The sequence below is a fragment of the Vidua macroura genome, chromosome 11, assembly GCF_024509145.1.
Source record: "Vidua macroura isolate BioBank_ID:100142 chromosome 11, ASM2450914v1, whole genome shotgun sequence".
Taxonomy (NCBI): Eukaryota; Metazoa; Chordata; class Aves; order Passeriformes; family Viduidae; genus Vidua; species Vidua macroura.
This window is the reverse complement of record NC_071581.1, coordinates 6,939,306-6,957,551: the sequence shown is the minus strand read 5'-3', so window position 1 is coordinate 6,957,551 and position 18,246 is coordinate 6,939,306. Positions and strand designations below refer to the sequence as shown.

General features: G+C 41.0%; 1 protein-coding gene across 1 annotated transcript in view; it reads right to left on the bottom strand.

Annotated features, from left to right (window-relative positions):
* Nucleotides 1–18,246, bottom strand: part of VAT1L (vesicle amine transport 1 like) — a 55,493-nt gene that overhangs the window by 26,304 nt on the left and 10,943 nt on the right. Inside the window, exons 4-7 of the mRNA XM_053987689.1 lie at nt 8,278–8,420; nt 6,038–6,141; nt 5,147–5,202; nt 3,250–3,444 (exon numbers count right to left, since the gene is read on the bottom strand). Of these exons, the coding sequence (XP_053843664.1) occupies nt 3,250–3,444; nt 5,147–5,202; nt 6,038–6,141; nt 8,278–8,420 (498 nt within the window). The remainder of the gene's footprint in view (nt 1–3,249; nt 3,445–5,146; nt 5,203–6,037; nt 6,142–8,277; nt 8,421–18,246) is intronic.

Genomic DNA, 18,246 nt, shown 5'->3' with positions numbered 1-18,246 from the left:
GGATGCAGCCCTAAAGCAGAGAAAGGAGGACACTTGAAGGGTTTATACCCTAATTACAATGACCTCATGGACACTCGGGCAAACCTTCATGGTTCAACAGGAACAGTATCAAACTAAGTCCATCTAATAATTTCTAAACAGTTCTATCTATAAAATGACAATCAACTGGACATTGTTAACACAGACTGCATAATAGGCAAATGGGAATCTAATAACTTTCTCTAAGTTCTGTATTACTGCCACTTGAAACACTATAGAATGGAAAATCTCACTGCCATTACAGTATTCTCTCATCAGTATATTCTCTAAAATTCAAACGGTGTGCTCCTGCAGAAATTATTAAGAAATAATGCTGTTCAAGGAACAATACCAGGCTTTTAGAAGAATGAAGTATTTCTTTTACACTTCATGAAGACCAATGAAAACTGACACAAAGCCTGTCTCACATGCACTGGAACATAAAGCCCTCAGTTTTGGGGTCATCATGCAAGGAAACCAGCCTTGAGCAGCAAAGGGGAACACCACTGTGGATATAACTCATTGTCCTCTGCTCTGATACAGGATGGAAACTGATACAGGACTGAAAAGAGCAGCATTTGTACTGTAATACAGCTTTGAAACAAAACCAGGTGTCTTCCATGTTGGCTTTAGAGAGTCTGCATTAATTTGTGAATTGATATTTTCACAAAGGAATACATGAAAACAAATGGAGATGCAGAATGAATAAAGCAAGCTGAAGGGATGTGCTGGGGATATGCCTTTCATACAGAGAGCAAACCTCTTATGTATGTGATGATACATTCAGGTATTTAAAATGAAACATTTGGGAAGGGGTCCCATGGTGAAGGTTCCTTTGAGAATTTTCCTTACAATATTTTCATTTTGAATGTCTCTGACTGGATTCAAGATAACCTCTAGGGTAGAACTGCTAGACAGAGGACACATGGATTCCCCCATGAGGCTCTGGAAAAGGCAATATTCCTTCACAGAAAACTAACCAGCCATTCATTTTCAAATGCCATGTAGGGAATCCAACTTTCTGCCACTCTCTAGTTAATGCACATTCTCAATGCTCTTATGGGTCAGGAAGTTTCCTTAGGAAACCTGGTAAAAGCTGGTCATATATTGGTTTAGTCTCTAATAAAGTATACTGGGAGAGGTCAAATGAAAGTGGACATTTGGAGCTCCCCAAGCTTACCCAACAGAAAGTGAAAAACAATCAGATGTCTACCTCTGAAAGGAGATGTTCAAGGCTCTAGAATTAAAAATAAAAACCTACCAAAACAAAACAGAAATGTACCAACGTTTCTTCAGTCTAGTTCCTTTTAATCCTCAGCTATGACACATTCTCTGTGTATCATATTAATTTGAGAGTCAGCCCTATGCTATTTTTATGCCCACAAAATATACCCCAAAAATGATAATGCCCTGGATGAGTAATATTTCAGTAATACTTTGCAATCAAATAAACAACTCTTGCACTACCATATCCCTTCAGGTACAGCCAGACACTTCCTCTGCCAATTCCCAGACAGCTCATGGAAAGCCAGCAGGTGTGACAAATGAGCTGGAGTTTTCTAGACTGTGCTTTACAACAGATGTATTTACACATATCACAATCTACTGGTGGGGATGGTGCATGCTACTGCCAAATGTTAGATGAAATGTTACCAAACAGAAATCTCCCAACAAATTCCCATCATGTTGACTATTGAGAGCTGCCGGCCATGTATAATTGTTCATGTTATGGCATTCCTCAACCAAGTATTGTTTAAGCTATTGTTACTATTTTAATTATCCTTCTCTTACTCACCAGTACATGAAAAGTATGTATTTTACATGAACAAAGAACTTGCATAATGCACTTAAATTTTTAAGCTCCTTCATAACCTTACTTAATAATTAAATTCAAAAAGATACAGCAAAACCATAAATCTGATCCCATTTCTAGTTCATACTGCTCTGCAAAGGGCTCTCCTTTTCAGGCAGTAGCAGAGGATTTTGTCTTCCCTGAGCAGCTGACAACACCTGACATTCCTGGAGCAGGTGGATGCCAAGCCTTGGTGTCCCCAGCTGGGACAGCCCCAGGTGTCCCAGGGTGCTGTTGGTGACACTGTGGCCTCAGGCAGACCTTTCAGAGGAAAAGAAGGGGGATCCTGGGGAAGTTGTCACTACAGAGGAGCCCACAGGGGCCGGACCCTTTGCACTTCTGCCAGGTGAAGTGGCACCTTGGGATGCACGGGGGCACTTGCAGGGACAGTACAGGACACGTTGGGCTCAGAAAACAGCTCACAGGCCAGCCACAATCTTAATAAAATACAGCACTGCTCATGGATTGAGCCTGGTGCTGGTTACTATTCCCTCATGGTAACACCACCTACTGTGTTCAAACACAGACAGGATTTTGTTGCAGCACCCCCTGAACAGAGAAATACAACACTACAGACACAACCCCACTCAGCAGAGCTGTCACAGACACACATCCTAAGTGATGTGCCAGGCTCAGTGCACTTCACAGACACATAACCCATGAGCATTAATCTGGTGGTGCTCTGTAATTGTGTTGTTTCTTCATATGGTAATGTCTGTTCACGCCTCCAAAAATACTTCTCTTCCTTCACCAGCATCTTAACTCTAAATGTCTCAAACAGCACTTTGAACAAGGGGTTTGTAACTGCCCAGGCTGTGAGCAGGTTAGTTTCTTTGCATGTCTTTAAGGAGAGCTGAGCAATTAGAGGAATTAAAAAAGAAACATAAGAAATCCACAGCCCACAATTGCAACTTCCATTTAAAGTGAGTTCTGATTTCTTTGTCTTTGCCACGTTTTCAATAACTGCCAGAAAACCTGCAAACTTCCAAGGCTTGCTAGCACAACTGTGGCACTGAAACTAAAGCTTGTGTATTAAAATGCAGTCTGAGGGAAAAAATCTTACTTGTTTTCAATTCCATTGTTTGCATTTCACTCTGCACTTGTTAGTCAGTTAGTTAGTGTTTCATGCATTTAGGAAAAAGAAAGTTTTCTAAGATTGAAAAGACACATTTATTATTAGCATTTTCAATAAATATATACTTAGTAGAGAAATATGTGGATAACTCTGGATCTTGGAATTTACAAATAGCAGGGACTCTAGAGACAAGTTAGGCACAAACTAAAAAGTAGAACACAGTAATAACTAGAAAACACGTTTAAATATGACTTTACCTCTAAAAGTACATATTTTTCAGAAATTTCAAAATGAGGACTCCTACCTCTTCCAAAGCCCATAATGAATCAACCACAGGCTTGATCTTCTTACTGTTATATAGATTTAAGAGTTTGTCCATCACACCCTTGATCAGGCTGCCTCGATTCTGTTTGAAAAGTAGATTCAACAGGGAAAATCCAGCAATGACTTTGTTCTCCTCATACAGCTTGATAGGATTTACTTTCTCAACCTGCCACCACTGGAAATCAATACACAACAGCATGGTTAGAAAAATATTTTTCAAGAAATGTACAGGAAAGTTCACAAGCAAGCTGTCTGTGCAGATGTGATAAATGACTCCTCTGCTAGGCCTGAAGCAACAGCCAAGAGAAGCAGTAAGGATTTGATTTAAGGATGAAGAAAGAAAGCCTGCAGCTGACTGACAAGCAGAAATAAAACACAAACGTGTGTTGGAGGAGGTCAGGGTGTGAGAAGGATGGTGTACACATCTGGGTTTTTAAGAGGGTCTGGCAGTAAGGAGTTTGGCTTTCCTTCCCCCTTCTGCTCTCCTGGTATCTCCAGGCAGCCACTGAAGTGCCCAGATGTTCACTGGCAATGACTCCTGGCCATAACTCTGCTCAAAACCAAGGGAACCAGCACTGCCTATCAGCTGCCAGTTACTTTACATCCATTATGATGTTTATGACACTCCAGCATACCTCCTAGTATCTGATGAAAGGATTTTATTTCATTTACCCCAAGAGCATCATTGAGAGTGAGAGATGCCACTTCCCTACAAATTTCATTTCAATGGGTAAATTTTTAATTAGAATTTTCATACAGTTTTGATGAGTTAATTTTGCAGCACAATTACATAAAGAAACTAGTTATACTTGTATAAAAAATTTGTATTTTTTTATTCATTCAGTTTATTCATATTTATTCCATCAATAAATACCAATACTATCTGAAAAAGACTTCAGCTGAAATTTATTTCATTGGGCCAACCCACCCTACACATTATATGCACCTGGATATTCTTACATTACCAGTAAAAAGGCTGCATAGCAAAGATTATCTTGTTTTTGGTCACAAGTGTGTGACAATAACAAGGATCCTCCCACTACAACCATTAAGACAAAGTAGGAGGCAAAGAACAGCTCCTTGCTGCAGTCTCTGACTTTTCTTGTTTTCAGCTACACAGAGACTTTTGAAGCCAATTCCTCCTGGGAAGGGGGTGTTGCTGGAGGCTGTAAATGAGATTTTGGCAAAAACATCACAGGACAGATGTTCAGAAAAGACTTTTTCCTATGTTTTTCCTGCATGAAGGAATCACTTTCACTCTTGGTTAACTTATTTCTTGCTGGCAGTTTATATGATTTATTTGTCCTATTTTTGAGCTCTAGGATTTCTGCAAAGACTTCTGTTGTTGTAGTAAGCTGAAGAAAAAGAAAAACCATTTGAACTTTGAATTTGTTGACATCATCAATTAGGAAACAAATGCCACATCATCATCTCTTTGATGTCACTTGAACCGGAAGAACTGGAAAATGTTTTTCTGTATGAAACAAAATTCTGAACAGCTGGAAATGACTGGACGCAGGCCCCATTTAAGAGATTTGTCTCCTTTAATTCACTGCATGGTCCTGACAGTGTTTTCAGATACAAAGAACCTTCAGGGTACAGTTAATCATATCTATGGATGTGATATTTTGCCACAAGTAAATAAATAATGCAGTCTAAGCTGTGTAAGAGATCTGTGTCCCACAGACAATTTCAATGGCAACGTGAAATGCACGCAGATCCAACTCTGGTCTAGCTGAGCTGCCAGAAGAAAACACGGCACAAAACCACAACATCAGAAGTAACAACTCAGCAGAGATAAATGGAAATGATGAAGATGAAAATGCTACAGAAAAGACCAAAGACAGAGGAAAGAACATCATCACAGAGACACTTACTGATTTTGCAAAACTGAAGAAGCTTTTTGTCTCCCCAGTAACCATGTTAGATGAACCTGTAAAAGATGAGCACATTCACACACAACCTATTATTACAAGCCACAGCAGACCATTTAGTACATGAAAATCATCTCTATGATTCATTTTTAAGAAAAAAACATGCCCAGGTTTAAAAGAGATTAGTAGAAATACTTTGAGAATAAAAAATAACAAAGAGGCCAAGGCAACCAAGCCCTCCAGGCTTACAGGAATTCCGAGATGACCCTGACAATCTATCAAATTGTCAGGAACAAGTGAGGTTCTGTTGGGCATCCCATAAATACAGCAATCCCTTCAGCTGTGCCCTCCAACAGGAGCTTCCCCACACAGCAGGGCAGCCTGGCAGAGCAGCAGGGGAGATGTGTCTGCTCCTTGTGAGGAGCAGTCCACAAACAGGAGTGGAAATTTGTGAACAGAAGCCTGGGTTGGATTCCTCAAAGTCATGTCAAATAAAACCAACAGCATTCTTCCTGAAATTGTCCTTCAGGCTTCTCTCTCACAAAAGCTACATTGCAGTTTCCTTGGCCACACAATGATTCCCAGAATGAGAGATCCAAACTTTCTCCCACGCTTCTCCTGTATCACCCAAAGATGTTTAACGATCTGTAACGTAGGTTCACTTTCAATTTTGGATCTACCTGTCTAAATATTTTTTATATATTTTTTTTTTGTATTACCATTTATTTGTCAATAATTTAGTCAATGGTCAGCTTCACTAAAACTCTTGATTGGAAATGATCAAACTGAGCAAGCATAGCATGTCAATCTCCAGCTCTGGAAGAATGAGCATGGAAGCTTTTAAGCTCTGCAAAGCTTTAGTTTTGAAATGTGTACCTGCTTTTTCCCACTCACCATATAAAATGTAAGTCCCAAGTGGTTTGAGAAGACTGAGGCCTTTCCCAGTATTTTCTCCACAAAGACAGTCCAAAACAATATCTACTCCATCTGCTGAGATTCTAAAAAAAAGAAAAATCTCTTACTTTGCAGTAAGATACACAGGGCTGGTCAGGCTGGTTGTTAACAAAATACTAACATTTTCCAGGTACTTTAGAAAGGATTCTTAAGGCTGAGACTTTGACCATGTGAAAGCTTTACCCTCATCAAAATATATTTCAGACTCATTCAGTGGCACAATGCAACTTTTTCGGGCTAATCAACCCACGCCTCTTAGGCATTACAGAGGGGGAAACCATCTTGTTCCCCCTTTTTCAGGGCTTTCAGTAAAATTATATTATCAAAATACAGGCAACAGATAAAAAGTTCTTTTTTGAATGAATGCAAATATTAGAGAATGCTTGTTTTGTGAATGTTATAGAGAAAAAGGATATTTTTCTTATTCACATCTAATATTTTTCTGAATTTGTAAGGAAACAGATCTTCTTATCCTAATTTCTTTTCAGACAGAATTATTTGTAAAGTTATTTACAGTCTTCTTCTTCAGATACTTTATCAACTAGATATCAGCTAAGACTTAAATCAATCATAAAGAGAAGTCACCAAGAGCTTGAAATCCAGCACAAGGGTTTCAATCAGGCCATTTTGTACTGTTTAAATAAACAGCTTGAATATTTATAACTTTCAAACAGCTCTGTCAATGCAATGTCAATATAATGCTGAAGAAGAATAAAGTACACTGAATATCCTGATTTAGGGGAGAGGAAAAGATTTGTGGCTTGTAATGCATCTTCTGCTTCCTCACAAAAGGAAAGTGAGTCCCAGACATCCATTGGTTACAAGCAGCAGCAAAACCAGGCAACTTCACTCCTTGGTACTGCTGCCACTTTTGGGGCAAGAAATTGCTTCTATTCAGGCCACTGGATGAACCTCCACTGTAAAGGAACAAAAATTTTACAACGAAACCGCTTTTGGTGGCTTCCTTGGTTGAAATGATTCCTCATCCCCTATAAACATTTCCACATTCATAACCCCTCTTATGGATTTTTTTTTTTGATTTTTTTGTTTTTCATTTGCTTGGAGTCATTGGTGGTTGCTTTGATTTTGTTCTGTTTTTTGAGGTTTCTCCCTGATGAATGTCCCAGTGACCTGCAATGAAGCGGGTTCCTACCACTGTCCTTTCTCCATCACAGCTCCATCCTTTTCTGCTCACAAACTTTTAACAAATGAACACTTTAAGCAGAACACAGTACACAGCTAATATCCATCAAACCAAACAACTACACCATTCCCCTCACTGCCGCTGCCAAGAGACAATTTATCAAAACAGCATTCTCAGAATTGCTGCTGTAGGTTTATTAAAAACCTTTTCAATGCAAAGGGAAAGGGGAAGGATCTGAGTAACAAATCCGAGTACTGGCACATTCTACAGGGTGCCACTTCTGCCTTGCAATCAGGACTATTCACTGAGCTGATATTAAACATCTCTGTGCAAGGAAAGAAGCACAAACTAGCTTGTTACACTCTTGTTTTTTTATCTCTTGTACCCACCCTGATTTCTCCTGCAATACCAGCCTGCAGTGCTAACAGCCCAGAGAGAAGTTCTGCCACCAACACCAGTATCAACAGTTAGACAAACTGAAAACCAAAGTGTTTGAAAGCACATAAACAGAAACACACACGATGACTTCAAAAGGCAACAGGATGATTTTAATCTGAATGCAAACAAACAAAATCTAAGGATTTGAAATTAAAGCAGACATCATGTTCTCTGATATCAATCCCTGGCAGAGGATAAAAACCCAGGTAGATAAAAGCACACCAGAGAGCTCCAAAACCTGGATACCTTATAAATCCACTGAAAATATCTTATTTGGTGCATTACAGTGAGCAAGCACATATGCAAATGAAGGCAAAGTACATCCTTCTGTTAAGACCTTTAGTTTCTTTCACTTAATTTACTTTGCTCACAAGAGATGTCCAAATAGGGACAGGGATTGAAAAATTTCATGTTGCTTATCGAGACATAGGGAGATGCTTGCTATCCTGTCCCTAGCGGACAGATGGAATAACTGGAATAAACTACAGCTCCCAAATCCACTAATGTAGTATCTTCCCATAAATATGATCAGCCTGGTGCCTTTCACAGTATTTTGCCAAATACTATACAGACCTGACTCAGGAAAACACAAGATTACCTTTTTACTTCTTGAACATAGTCTGCGTTCCTGTCAAACAGGTGAGTTACCGAGTTTTTGATTGCTTCATGTTTGAAAGATGAAGCTGTTCCAAAAACAGTAACATTGGGAATGGTTGAACAGAGCTGAGCAACAGCTTGACCCTGCAAACACATTATTATGTTAGTTCACTGACATGGAAATTGGTTGACAGAGTTTGCAGCTGCCCATTCACTCCTGACACAGCAAAACCCGAGACCAAGCACGTGCAAGCACTTCCCAAACTAGTTTATTTCCACTGAAATGCAGCTCAGCCACAAAAAAACCACACCTAAATCACAAGGATATTCTGAAGACAAAGCAGTCCTAATACAGCAGGATCATGTCTCCTTAAGGTTTCAGTGGGAGACAGCAAGTTGCTGTAACAAACGCTGCATAATAATCTGCTTTACCTCTTACTGATAACAATAGTTATTACTGATTATTCAAAATGCAGGAATAGCCCCCAGACACTCTAAGAGAGGTCTGTGGAAGGAGGGCCCCAGGCTCAAAACTGATCAACAGCAAAGGGGATAAAACAGCCTAGAGCACGTCCAGGAAAATCATTCTTCCTCCTGGTCTGGGCAGGAACCCAGTGGGGTCTATCAGATGCTATGCCAGCCTTAGATAGCACTTGGGGCTTTGAAGAATTTGTGCAATCAGATGTCTGTACTTTGAGTTCCCAGTTCTGGGCCCGAGAATTTACTGAATTTTAACCTCTAATTTCATGAGGCTGAGAGAAGGAAAGCTTAACAGCTGAGCCATCTAGATTTCAAAAACCATCTTCCTATGACCCTAGGTTTTGTTTTCACTCTTAACACACCAACAAAAGGAAACCAGACTTTTGGTTGCCACACCCTACCTCCTCTTGCAACCATATGATTGCACTGGAGCCAGCACAGTTACATGGATATACCCAGAAGTTTAAAAAATGGCACTGCCATTCCAAAAAAAATGTCAGATGGAATTCAGCAGAGTCTTACTTACATCTACAGCCTAAAGATTGTCATTTGTAAACCGTATGCATGACTCGTAAAATCACCCAGGGACAAACACATTTCTGTTCACTCCAACCAGAAACCCTCATTATTAGTTGCACATCCCAGTAATTAGCACTTGGGTTTTATTTAGAGCAGGATAATTAGCTAACCCTGCATATCTTGGAGGTCTTGGCATCCTCATGTAATCTGCTGAATGTAACTCCAAGCTGAGCATCACCAGAGAGGGCAAGGTTATTATTTATATATGGTGGCACCCAGGAATTTCAGAGTGGTTTCCTGCTGGGTTACTCAGTAAATGCCTGCTCAGCAAGGCACAGCTTAGGAGATCCTTTAGACAGGCAAACAGACACAGAAAAAAGAGCAAGAGAAGGGATCATTCTCATTCCTATTTTGCAGATGAGGGATGGAAACCACAGCAGATTGAACAGCTTGTCCAGCAGCTCAGAGAAGCTCACAGGTAACGATGCTTACTCCTGGCACGGTAAATCCAACTCCAAATTAAAAATGACCTCTTCTTTTTAAAATTAGCCATCATTTTCCTGGGTTGGAATCCCCAGTCTCTCAAAGATCATAGGAAAATCCATTCCTGAAGGGCCTCATCTTGAAAGATGTAATGTTTGCAGGGACCAGAAAATGTTTCACTATTCTCGTATTTCATTTCTCTATTACTTACCATCTCATTCTAAACCCTTCCCAGATTTTAGCCTCCACAAAAAAATTAAGATAAAATTAAAAGAAAAAAAAAATGGGGATTTTGTAGTTGTTCTTCTCTTAGTAATTTTCATAAGCAATCCTCTTTTCTCACTTTCTGCATCTCGCAGAAACCCAACACCCACGGTGATTTAGATAAATCAGTATTTTCTAATGCATGGTAGTTGAATGAAGTTCTGACATTATTGATCTATTCTCTAATTAGTTTTCCGCATTTTCAATCTAACTTGGGCAGAGAAGGGCTAATGAATATATCCTGAATCAAAACCACTGAATCTTTAAAAGGTCAAAGATTCAAGAAGAAAGCATGTTGATTCTTATCCTTCAAAAGACGATTAACACTTAACAAACTGACAGTCAGATGAATAGGAGAAATGCACAAAAACATCGGGACAGGAATAACCTATTTTCCTCTTGACTCAAACTCCTTAGTACCCTCTCCCTCCCCCCAGAGATAAGCTTATCTAAAATCCCAGATCAGCTGGGAATACCTTCCAGCTTTCTGTAGATATCTGAAGCCTACAACTGACTCATATGACCAGTACTTTTATAATTGGATCAAGTATTTGCAGGAATTCCCCAAAACACTCTTCTACAGTTTTCTGAAATCTTAATTTGAAGTAGACTCTTACTTATTTCTGTGCAAAGTCTTTTTAGTAGCTCTATCAGAGATCCAGGAATAAAGGCTGATACTGGACTTTTCATAACTTTCCCCATCAAAACAGGAGAACTGAACTCAACCTATGAACTCAACCATTTCCCTAATTTCTGTGGAATTCAGCTAAGCTCCAAAACACCACTGTGGCTATGCAAGTCACTCTTAAGTCTCCTTTCTAATCCCTCAAATCATGTAGCTGCCTCTGGATTAGTTGCCACTGTTCAGCAGGTTACACATTTTAATTGCAAATACTGAGACCAGTGTTCAGAATATCTCAGCTGAAGCATCCACAAAGGGTTTTGCTGCCGAAGGAGGAGCATCCACTTCCCAGGGCAGCAGAGGTGTCTGTGCTGGCTCTGGTGCCCCTGCACGCTCCCACCACGGGCACACCAGCCCTGTCCTGTCTCTTGGATGCTGCCAACTGCTCTGTGGCAAACAGGGACAAGAGGCTTTTCTGTCTCCTCCCTGCCCAGGCAAAACCACATCAACTCTGCTACCAGCCTCTCTGGCTTTGGAAGCAAGAACCATGTTAGCAGAAATAGTGCATCAACTCCAAAACTTTCCAAGAGGCTGCTAAATTGCACAAGCATGGGTTGAAAAATATCCTTCACATGTCTAAATTTTTCATATACAATGCCAGTTTCTGCTGACCAGATTCTTGCTTTCTGAACCCAGGAAAACTAGTAAGTTTTAATGGCAAAAAGTAATGATCACTTGTACAATTAATGTTACCTTTCATGGAATTTAGCAGTCTTTGGGAATAGAAAAGAAATCAGGCGATGCACCGAAGGGATAGACATGGTTACACAATATTCCCTTAAAGTGGAATTAATCTCCTTTAACATACTCATGTATTTTATCTACTACTTATCACAGAATCATAGAGTCATTCTGATGGAAAAGACGTCTAAGACCATCAAGTCCAGACACCAACTCAGCACCATCACCATGTTTTATCACTAAGTCATCCTGAAGTGCCACATCCACACATTTTTTGAACACTCCCAGAGTGTTCAGAGGCAGAACATCATGTGGTGAAACCTTAGAAAAATTAATAGCTTGGACTGAATAGCTTAGATTAAAGAAATTAATAGCTTGTGGAATGAAGGATGTCTGCTAATGCTGGATGTGTGTCCCCAGCTTCACAGTCTGCTTGATGGATTCCTTTTCAAGATATCCTGTGAATTCATAAAACCAGTATGTTGAACCTAATCTACACGTATGATTATTACAGAAATTAATACAAATTTAGAGCCTTACAGTAGTTTTAGATCCAGGGGAAAAAAAAATTCTTCACATTCCATTGCTTTAAAACCCAAGTCTAAGCTTGCAGGATTGGAAACTTCTCATACTAAGATAATCACCTAAAAGAACAGAAAAGTAGTTTTCTAGGAAGTAACAATGAAATAGACTGTTTAGTGCATTTCAACAATTACAAATAAAAGCAGTCATTGATATTTAAAAGTCAATATAGAAAGCATGAATAGAATGAAACTTACTAATCTAATTACCTTGTTAACACAAACTTAATGCTGGATGAAATAGAAATAAGGTGTACAAGTGAGTGGCTTTCCAAAAGGGTCTGACCTAATGCCACCAGCCTGACGTGCCAGCTGCACACTGAATTATAGCAGGCATGGGGCAGAATCCTTTCAAGAAAGCATCTTTTTTGCTATTATGTAAACTGAGGGCAGCCTGCTAGCAGGAGAGAATAAACCATGTAAAAGATACCACCCTGCAAAACTGCAGCAGTAAAGAATTACCATTTCTGTGATATATTTCTAAAGGTGCTACAGCATTTTTAAAAATAGCATTCAGACTTAATCTTGCACAAGAAACTTGTCTGGAACTGGATGTGAGAAGAATCCAAGTTCCAAAATGCTTTGATTCCACCTAAGCATACCTGAAGGTGCTGTGACGTACTCGAACACAGCAAGAAAACTGCAAGGGGAATCATCTACTGATCTCGTGGCACCAGGAGAGCTCTTCTCTGGTGTTAGGTGAAGTCTGACACACAACATTTCATCTCCTGAAGGTGTCATTTCCCAGTTACAGCAGAGGAAATTGGAAACCAAACACCGGGTGAACATTGCAGAGTGGACAAACTAAAATGTGATTATTGGACAAGCATAAGGCAGCATCTGCTCCTCTCAGCGCTCCACAAATGAGTTTTGGAGTGGAGGGAGAGGGAGAGTGACCCTGAGATAATGATCTCTCTCACTCTCAAAACATTTTCTGCAACAATTAGCAGGGTGTGTTTTTCCTACCCCTGCAAAATTGTGCAGCTGAGCTGCATCAAAAACTCAGGGCTGAATCTCCATCTGGCACAAATCCACTGCAGCTCAGTGGAGCTACCCAAGCAAAACTCTGCCAGGGGAAACAAACTCCGGCTGGAAAGGCAGAACAGCCAGGGGAGAGCTGAGCACTGCCTGTGACCTGGCTCTGCAGGTGACCTGGGGACAGGACATGTCCTCTGGGGAGTGCAGGGCTGCGAGAGGCAAAAAGAAAGCGCCTTCAAAGGCTGCAGCTTGCTTGGCTCAGGGGAATTTCTTTCTGTGCATGGCTCACTGGGCTTTTGTGTTTGATGAGCAGATTATGCTCTGAGGCAGTGTCTGGAAATGGGCTGGGCCGTGGCACCAGGACTCTCTGGTGCTGCTGAGGGAGCACATCCATTGCTTCAGAAGCATTTACCAGCAGCTCAGCCTCCACTGCCCTGCCTGGCTTCAGCAGCTGGGCGCTTACAGCAGCCCAGACTTGGTGCCACAGCGTGTGAGCTGATTTATCCCCTTCCTTGGCTGCTGGAGATGAAACAAGAGGAAAGCACTTCATCAAACGCAGAACAGCTATGAACTGCTAATATGAAAATAGCAAGTGCAGCCCTGGTACCAGGTGAAGGTGTCAGCAAAGTGGGCTGGATTAATGCCCTGGCACAGTGTGCTGGCCAGGACCAGCACAGGAGAAGAGTCAATTCTAATTACTCACATTCAAGGAGTTCTGACTCAAACACAGGAGTGCTGTTTAATGTGCTCCTCCCTGCTAAGTGCAGACAGAGCAGCCTACCCATACAGTACTTAAAAAGGATCAGGAATGCTCTGAGATCTGTTTTAACAGGATCTGGCTTTCCTACCATCTTACTCCTGCTGTGCTCCCAACCAGCTCAGAGCTCAGGAAACACATCCACATCTGCCCGGAGCAGGACCTGCCTGGAGGATGACCCAGGAAACAGATACCTAACCTTGCAAAAACAAGGTATGAGCAAAGAAACCTGCCTTCAGCCTGAAAAATACAGGCCAAGGAGAGATTTCATGCTGAGCTTGTTGTAGCTGTAAACATATATATCCTACCAAAAAGATCGAAAAGAAGTGCCCCAAGAAGAAAGAGGACCTAATTTTAATTAATGGGTAACACCATTAAATAAAAGATACATTAACTGTAGAAGAACAAAGATACATTTACTGGCCATGAATAAAGTCTGGAAAAGTTTTTTCACTGGTTAAGACAGAGTGGAGAGAATCTGAATCGATAAACACTTAGGTATTTTTTCAGGAAGAAATTAGATCATTCTTTTGAAAGGGTTCCTATATGCTGTTTGTGATAGCAGGTGACTAGATTCACTAAGAAATGGCAGTTCTTTGTCAGATAAAATATCACCACTTCAGTGATTCAGCTGGGAACACATCCTCAAATATTTGCAATGTATGCAGGGGAGACACAATAAAAAAGAGGGCTCCTGCCAAGCAGTAACAAATCCTGCCAGGATGGCCTAAATCTGTTGCCAAGTCAGATTTACCCTTCAAATTCAAACATGAGAACTGCATCTGTAACTTACTCTGCTTGCATTTCCTTTGCTGCTGAGCCTGAAAGGGAAGGTCAGACAACAGCTTCAGGAGAAGCAATCAATGCTCCTGCATGGAATGCGGCTTATTTTTAGTATCTGCAAGATTGAAATGCTAAAGAATTGGCTGATAATTCTGCCTTGAGTCTGAGGAGTTAAGTGATGAGACTGGTGTTTACAAAATCTTGGTAAATAACCAAAGCTTTGTGCTCTAAATATTCAGAATAGGAAGAACATGAAGAACAAACAAACAAGCAAATGGACATAATGGCTCTCTCTCACAAATATAAAGCCTTGGAGGAATTAATTTTCCAGGCAGATATCACAGAAATAGAGACTGGATTTATTGAGCCTCAAGGAGAAAAGCATAATGCTTTTTTCAATTTTTTTTTTTTTACTACAACAGTCCTGTATTTATACTAATTCACCAGTTTACATTAATAAGTGTGAACAGAACTTTATAATCTCATACAAGCCTGTGCTGTGACTTGCACTGAATGCACTGACTTAGAGTCTTTGTTTTAAAGAACTGATTGCCCCTTAGAGCAGACCAGTCCCAGCAGGGTGCACACTTCTGCTCCTTTTTCTCAGGGTATTTTCTTCAGTTGTCACTTTGCTTCACTTTAAGGAGATGTGGGAGTGTATTTGTGAAGGGAGCTACTCTTCCATTGTCTTACAGTCATTTCAAACATTAATTGCAGTGTTTTACAGTTAAGATAGATCAATATATGTCCTACAGGAAGCCATATGTTCTTGCAAAGTCATTATTTTGAGCATGAATAACTATTTTTGATGTTTAGTGTTAGCTGGCTTTCTCCCTGATTTAGCAATCAGTTCAGAAGGGCACTTGAACATTTCTGTAGCTTCAAGCATTTAAACTGTATTTGTATTAGACAATTCTATTTTTTGTTCGTTATTGAACTGCCCTGCTACTCAATTTAACAGTTTAATCAGAAGTTCTAAGCGTCCTGCCAAGCAGAGGCTGGAACGGGGAGCAAATGGCAACTCTGTTAGATCTTAGTCAGCAGCAGGACTTGAAAAGTGTTCATCTCTTGTCAGAGCCCGAGGGAATCATGGAATGCAGCTGTGAGCCTGTTCTGTGCTTTCTGAGAAGGCTCCTGAAATGTCTTCAGCCTCCTTCCCTGCCCAGGGTAAGAGCTGAGAGTCGCTCTCTCTTAACTGCCCCTGTCCCCAGGAGGAAAAAAGAGACAGGAAAGCCAAAGCAGCCCCTCTTCCAAGCAATCAAGATCAACAAGCTGGCCCTATGAAAACCGAATATCATCTCTTCCTTCAATCCCCCTTGTAAGCACTGCAGCTCCTCCTCCTCTGAGGGAAGGGTGCAGAAGCAGAGTTTGTGGGTGTCCTCTTGTCCCCTGGTTCAGGGACACCTGGTGCTTCCCTACAAGTGGCCACGTCTCCTTCCATGACCAGGGAAGATGGCACAATGCCCTGACCTCTCCAGGGAGTGGGTGGCAGGGAAGGCACTCATTTGGTACCTGGAGCATGATTCAAGTCTGTAACACAGAGACAGGTGTGTGAGACCTTTTTCAAGACAAGTTATCTTGGTATGTTTCCTTTTTTCTCTCCCTAATCTTTTGATCTCCCCTGGAATTTCTGGAATAAATAAACTGACTTATCTAAAGCGTCCTGTCAGACATTAAACCTACTAATCACACTCCAGGCACAGATGGGAAGACAACTGCTACAGTTACCTCACTACCAAAAGTATCTATCAACAAAAGAAGGCCACATAAATAAATTGAGATAATACACAAGAGTAAAGGTCCTAGAGAATTTTCCCTGTCTCCACTTATTGAAAAAGCTGCAGGATCCCCCTAAAGAGGACTGACTAGCTGGAACAAAGAACCTAACAAACATTTTTGAAGCAACAAGTTCTTTTTCATAAACTGCCTGAAGCAGCTAAAATAATGATCTTGCATAATGAGAAATGAACAATTAGAAACTTCTAGTCCCACATGGAGCCTATTGTCTCATTAAAGTGCTCTGGAATTTCTCTGACATTTAGAAACAAACTAAACAGATTTCCATTTGCTGAAAGTGGGTAAGGGCATTCTATCTATTAAAGCAACAGCACAAAAATAACTCTTTCTATAGCTGCTTCAGTGCCAGTTTTCTGTTCATTAACAAAGACCTTTGTGAGAATGATGTGTTCAGTCTGAAACTGTCAAATTTTTCAAAGGATTAACACACAGATTATTGGAGTAACACAGACCCCTCTGAAATCTTTATGTCTGCTTAGCAGAAAGAAAAAAAATCCACACACCTTCAGAGTGATACATTGCCTGGAAAACCTATCAAGCAATGAGAAAACTTCCAATTCTTGCTCTCCATGCTCTTCCCTTACAAGAAACAAGGGACTGTGTGAGGCCCTCTCCCCTGGGACAGTGATCAGCATCCTGGCTTGCAGGCTGGCCAGCCCTGTCTCCCTCTTACTTACAGTCCTCCTGGATCCTACACAGCCCTCCATGCCTGACTGGTCAACCTGGCTGCTCTTCTGCATGGCTGGCCTTCCCCTTGGAAACTCTGGTTTATTTAACTACTTAGCAAGTGATGGATCTGATTTCTCCTTGTTCTCCTGGCAGCCAAGCAGGACCCATCCTTCCTTTAGCTTCTCTCAGGGGAGGTTTTGAGCAGTCACAGCTGAGGACCAGGCAAAAGCTGCCCATTGAACAGCTGGAATGAGAGAGGAAGCCAGCAGCTCCTTCCAGGAACAGCCCAGCACAAAGGCTGGGCACTAGAGCAGAAGATACGTGAGAACTGACATTGACAGAGCATTACCAGTCCTTCAGGAAAAGAAGGAGGAAATAACAGAGGTGAGTGAGATCAGAAAGAGAAAGAAACACAGGAATCTGAAAAAGGAAGAGGGGTTCAACTTTTCTAGGTACACAGGTACGTGCGGGGATTGCTTTGGGGCTAATTCTGTATGCTCAGCCTACGCAGGGTCTGTACAGTGCCAGGTGGGCCAATGGCCTTAGAGCTACAACTGAGACTTTGATTCCTGTAGAATATTCTCCTGAATGTGTGGCCTCACGTTGCTTTGGCAGCCCTGAGTTCCACAGGAAGAGATTTAACACTACAGAACAATAGTCAACCGCAACACTCTGGGCTGTACTGTGCCGGAGCATAATACGATTATAAATTCCATTCATTGACACCAGTATTCCAATAGGACTGACCCTTCACTGCCAGTGGGATTATGGCTGGCTAAAAATACCTTGTACAGGGAACTCATTAATTTATTCCTTTGATTACAGCCTTCATTTCTATGAGAACCTGAAAGAAGGGCTAAGGGCGCAGAATTAAGGATGGTGTGTTTGGGGCTGCCCACCAGACCTCAGCAGAAAACAGAACATTAATTTAGCATAAATAAGGCATAACAAGAACACAGAAAAGGTACTCCAGTTTCAAAGGCTGCTATGAAAATCTGTCTCATGAAAAAGCTCATAAAATCTGTCTCATGAAAAAGGACTGCATAATTCCAAATGTAAACAAACTCTCCAGTCAATATTGCAGTATTTTGCACAAAACTTTAATACTTTCCAAAAGATTGAGATTTTCCTGAAAGATACTTCACGGAACTGGTGACACAAAATGCTGCCTCTTTATTTCACTGTGTGGCCTGGTATTCTCACAAATTCATCCTTTGCCCATGCCACACAATGCCTCCTCAGGAATGATCCAAACTACAACATGCAGCAGCCACCACTGGCTACAATTTCAAATTT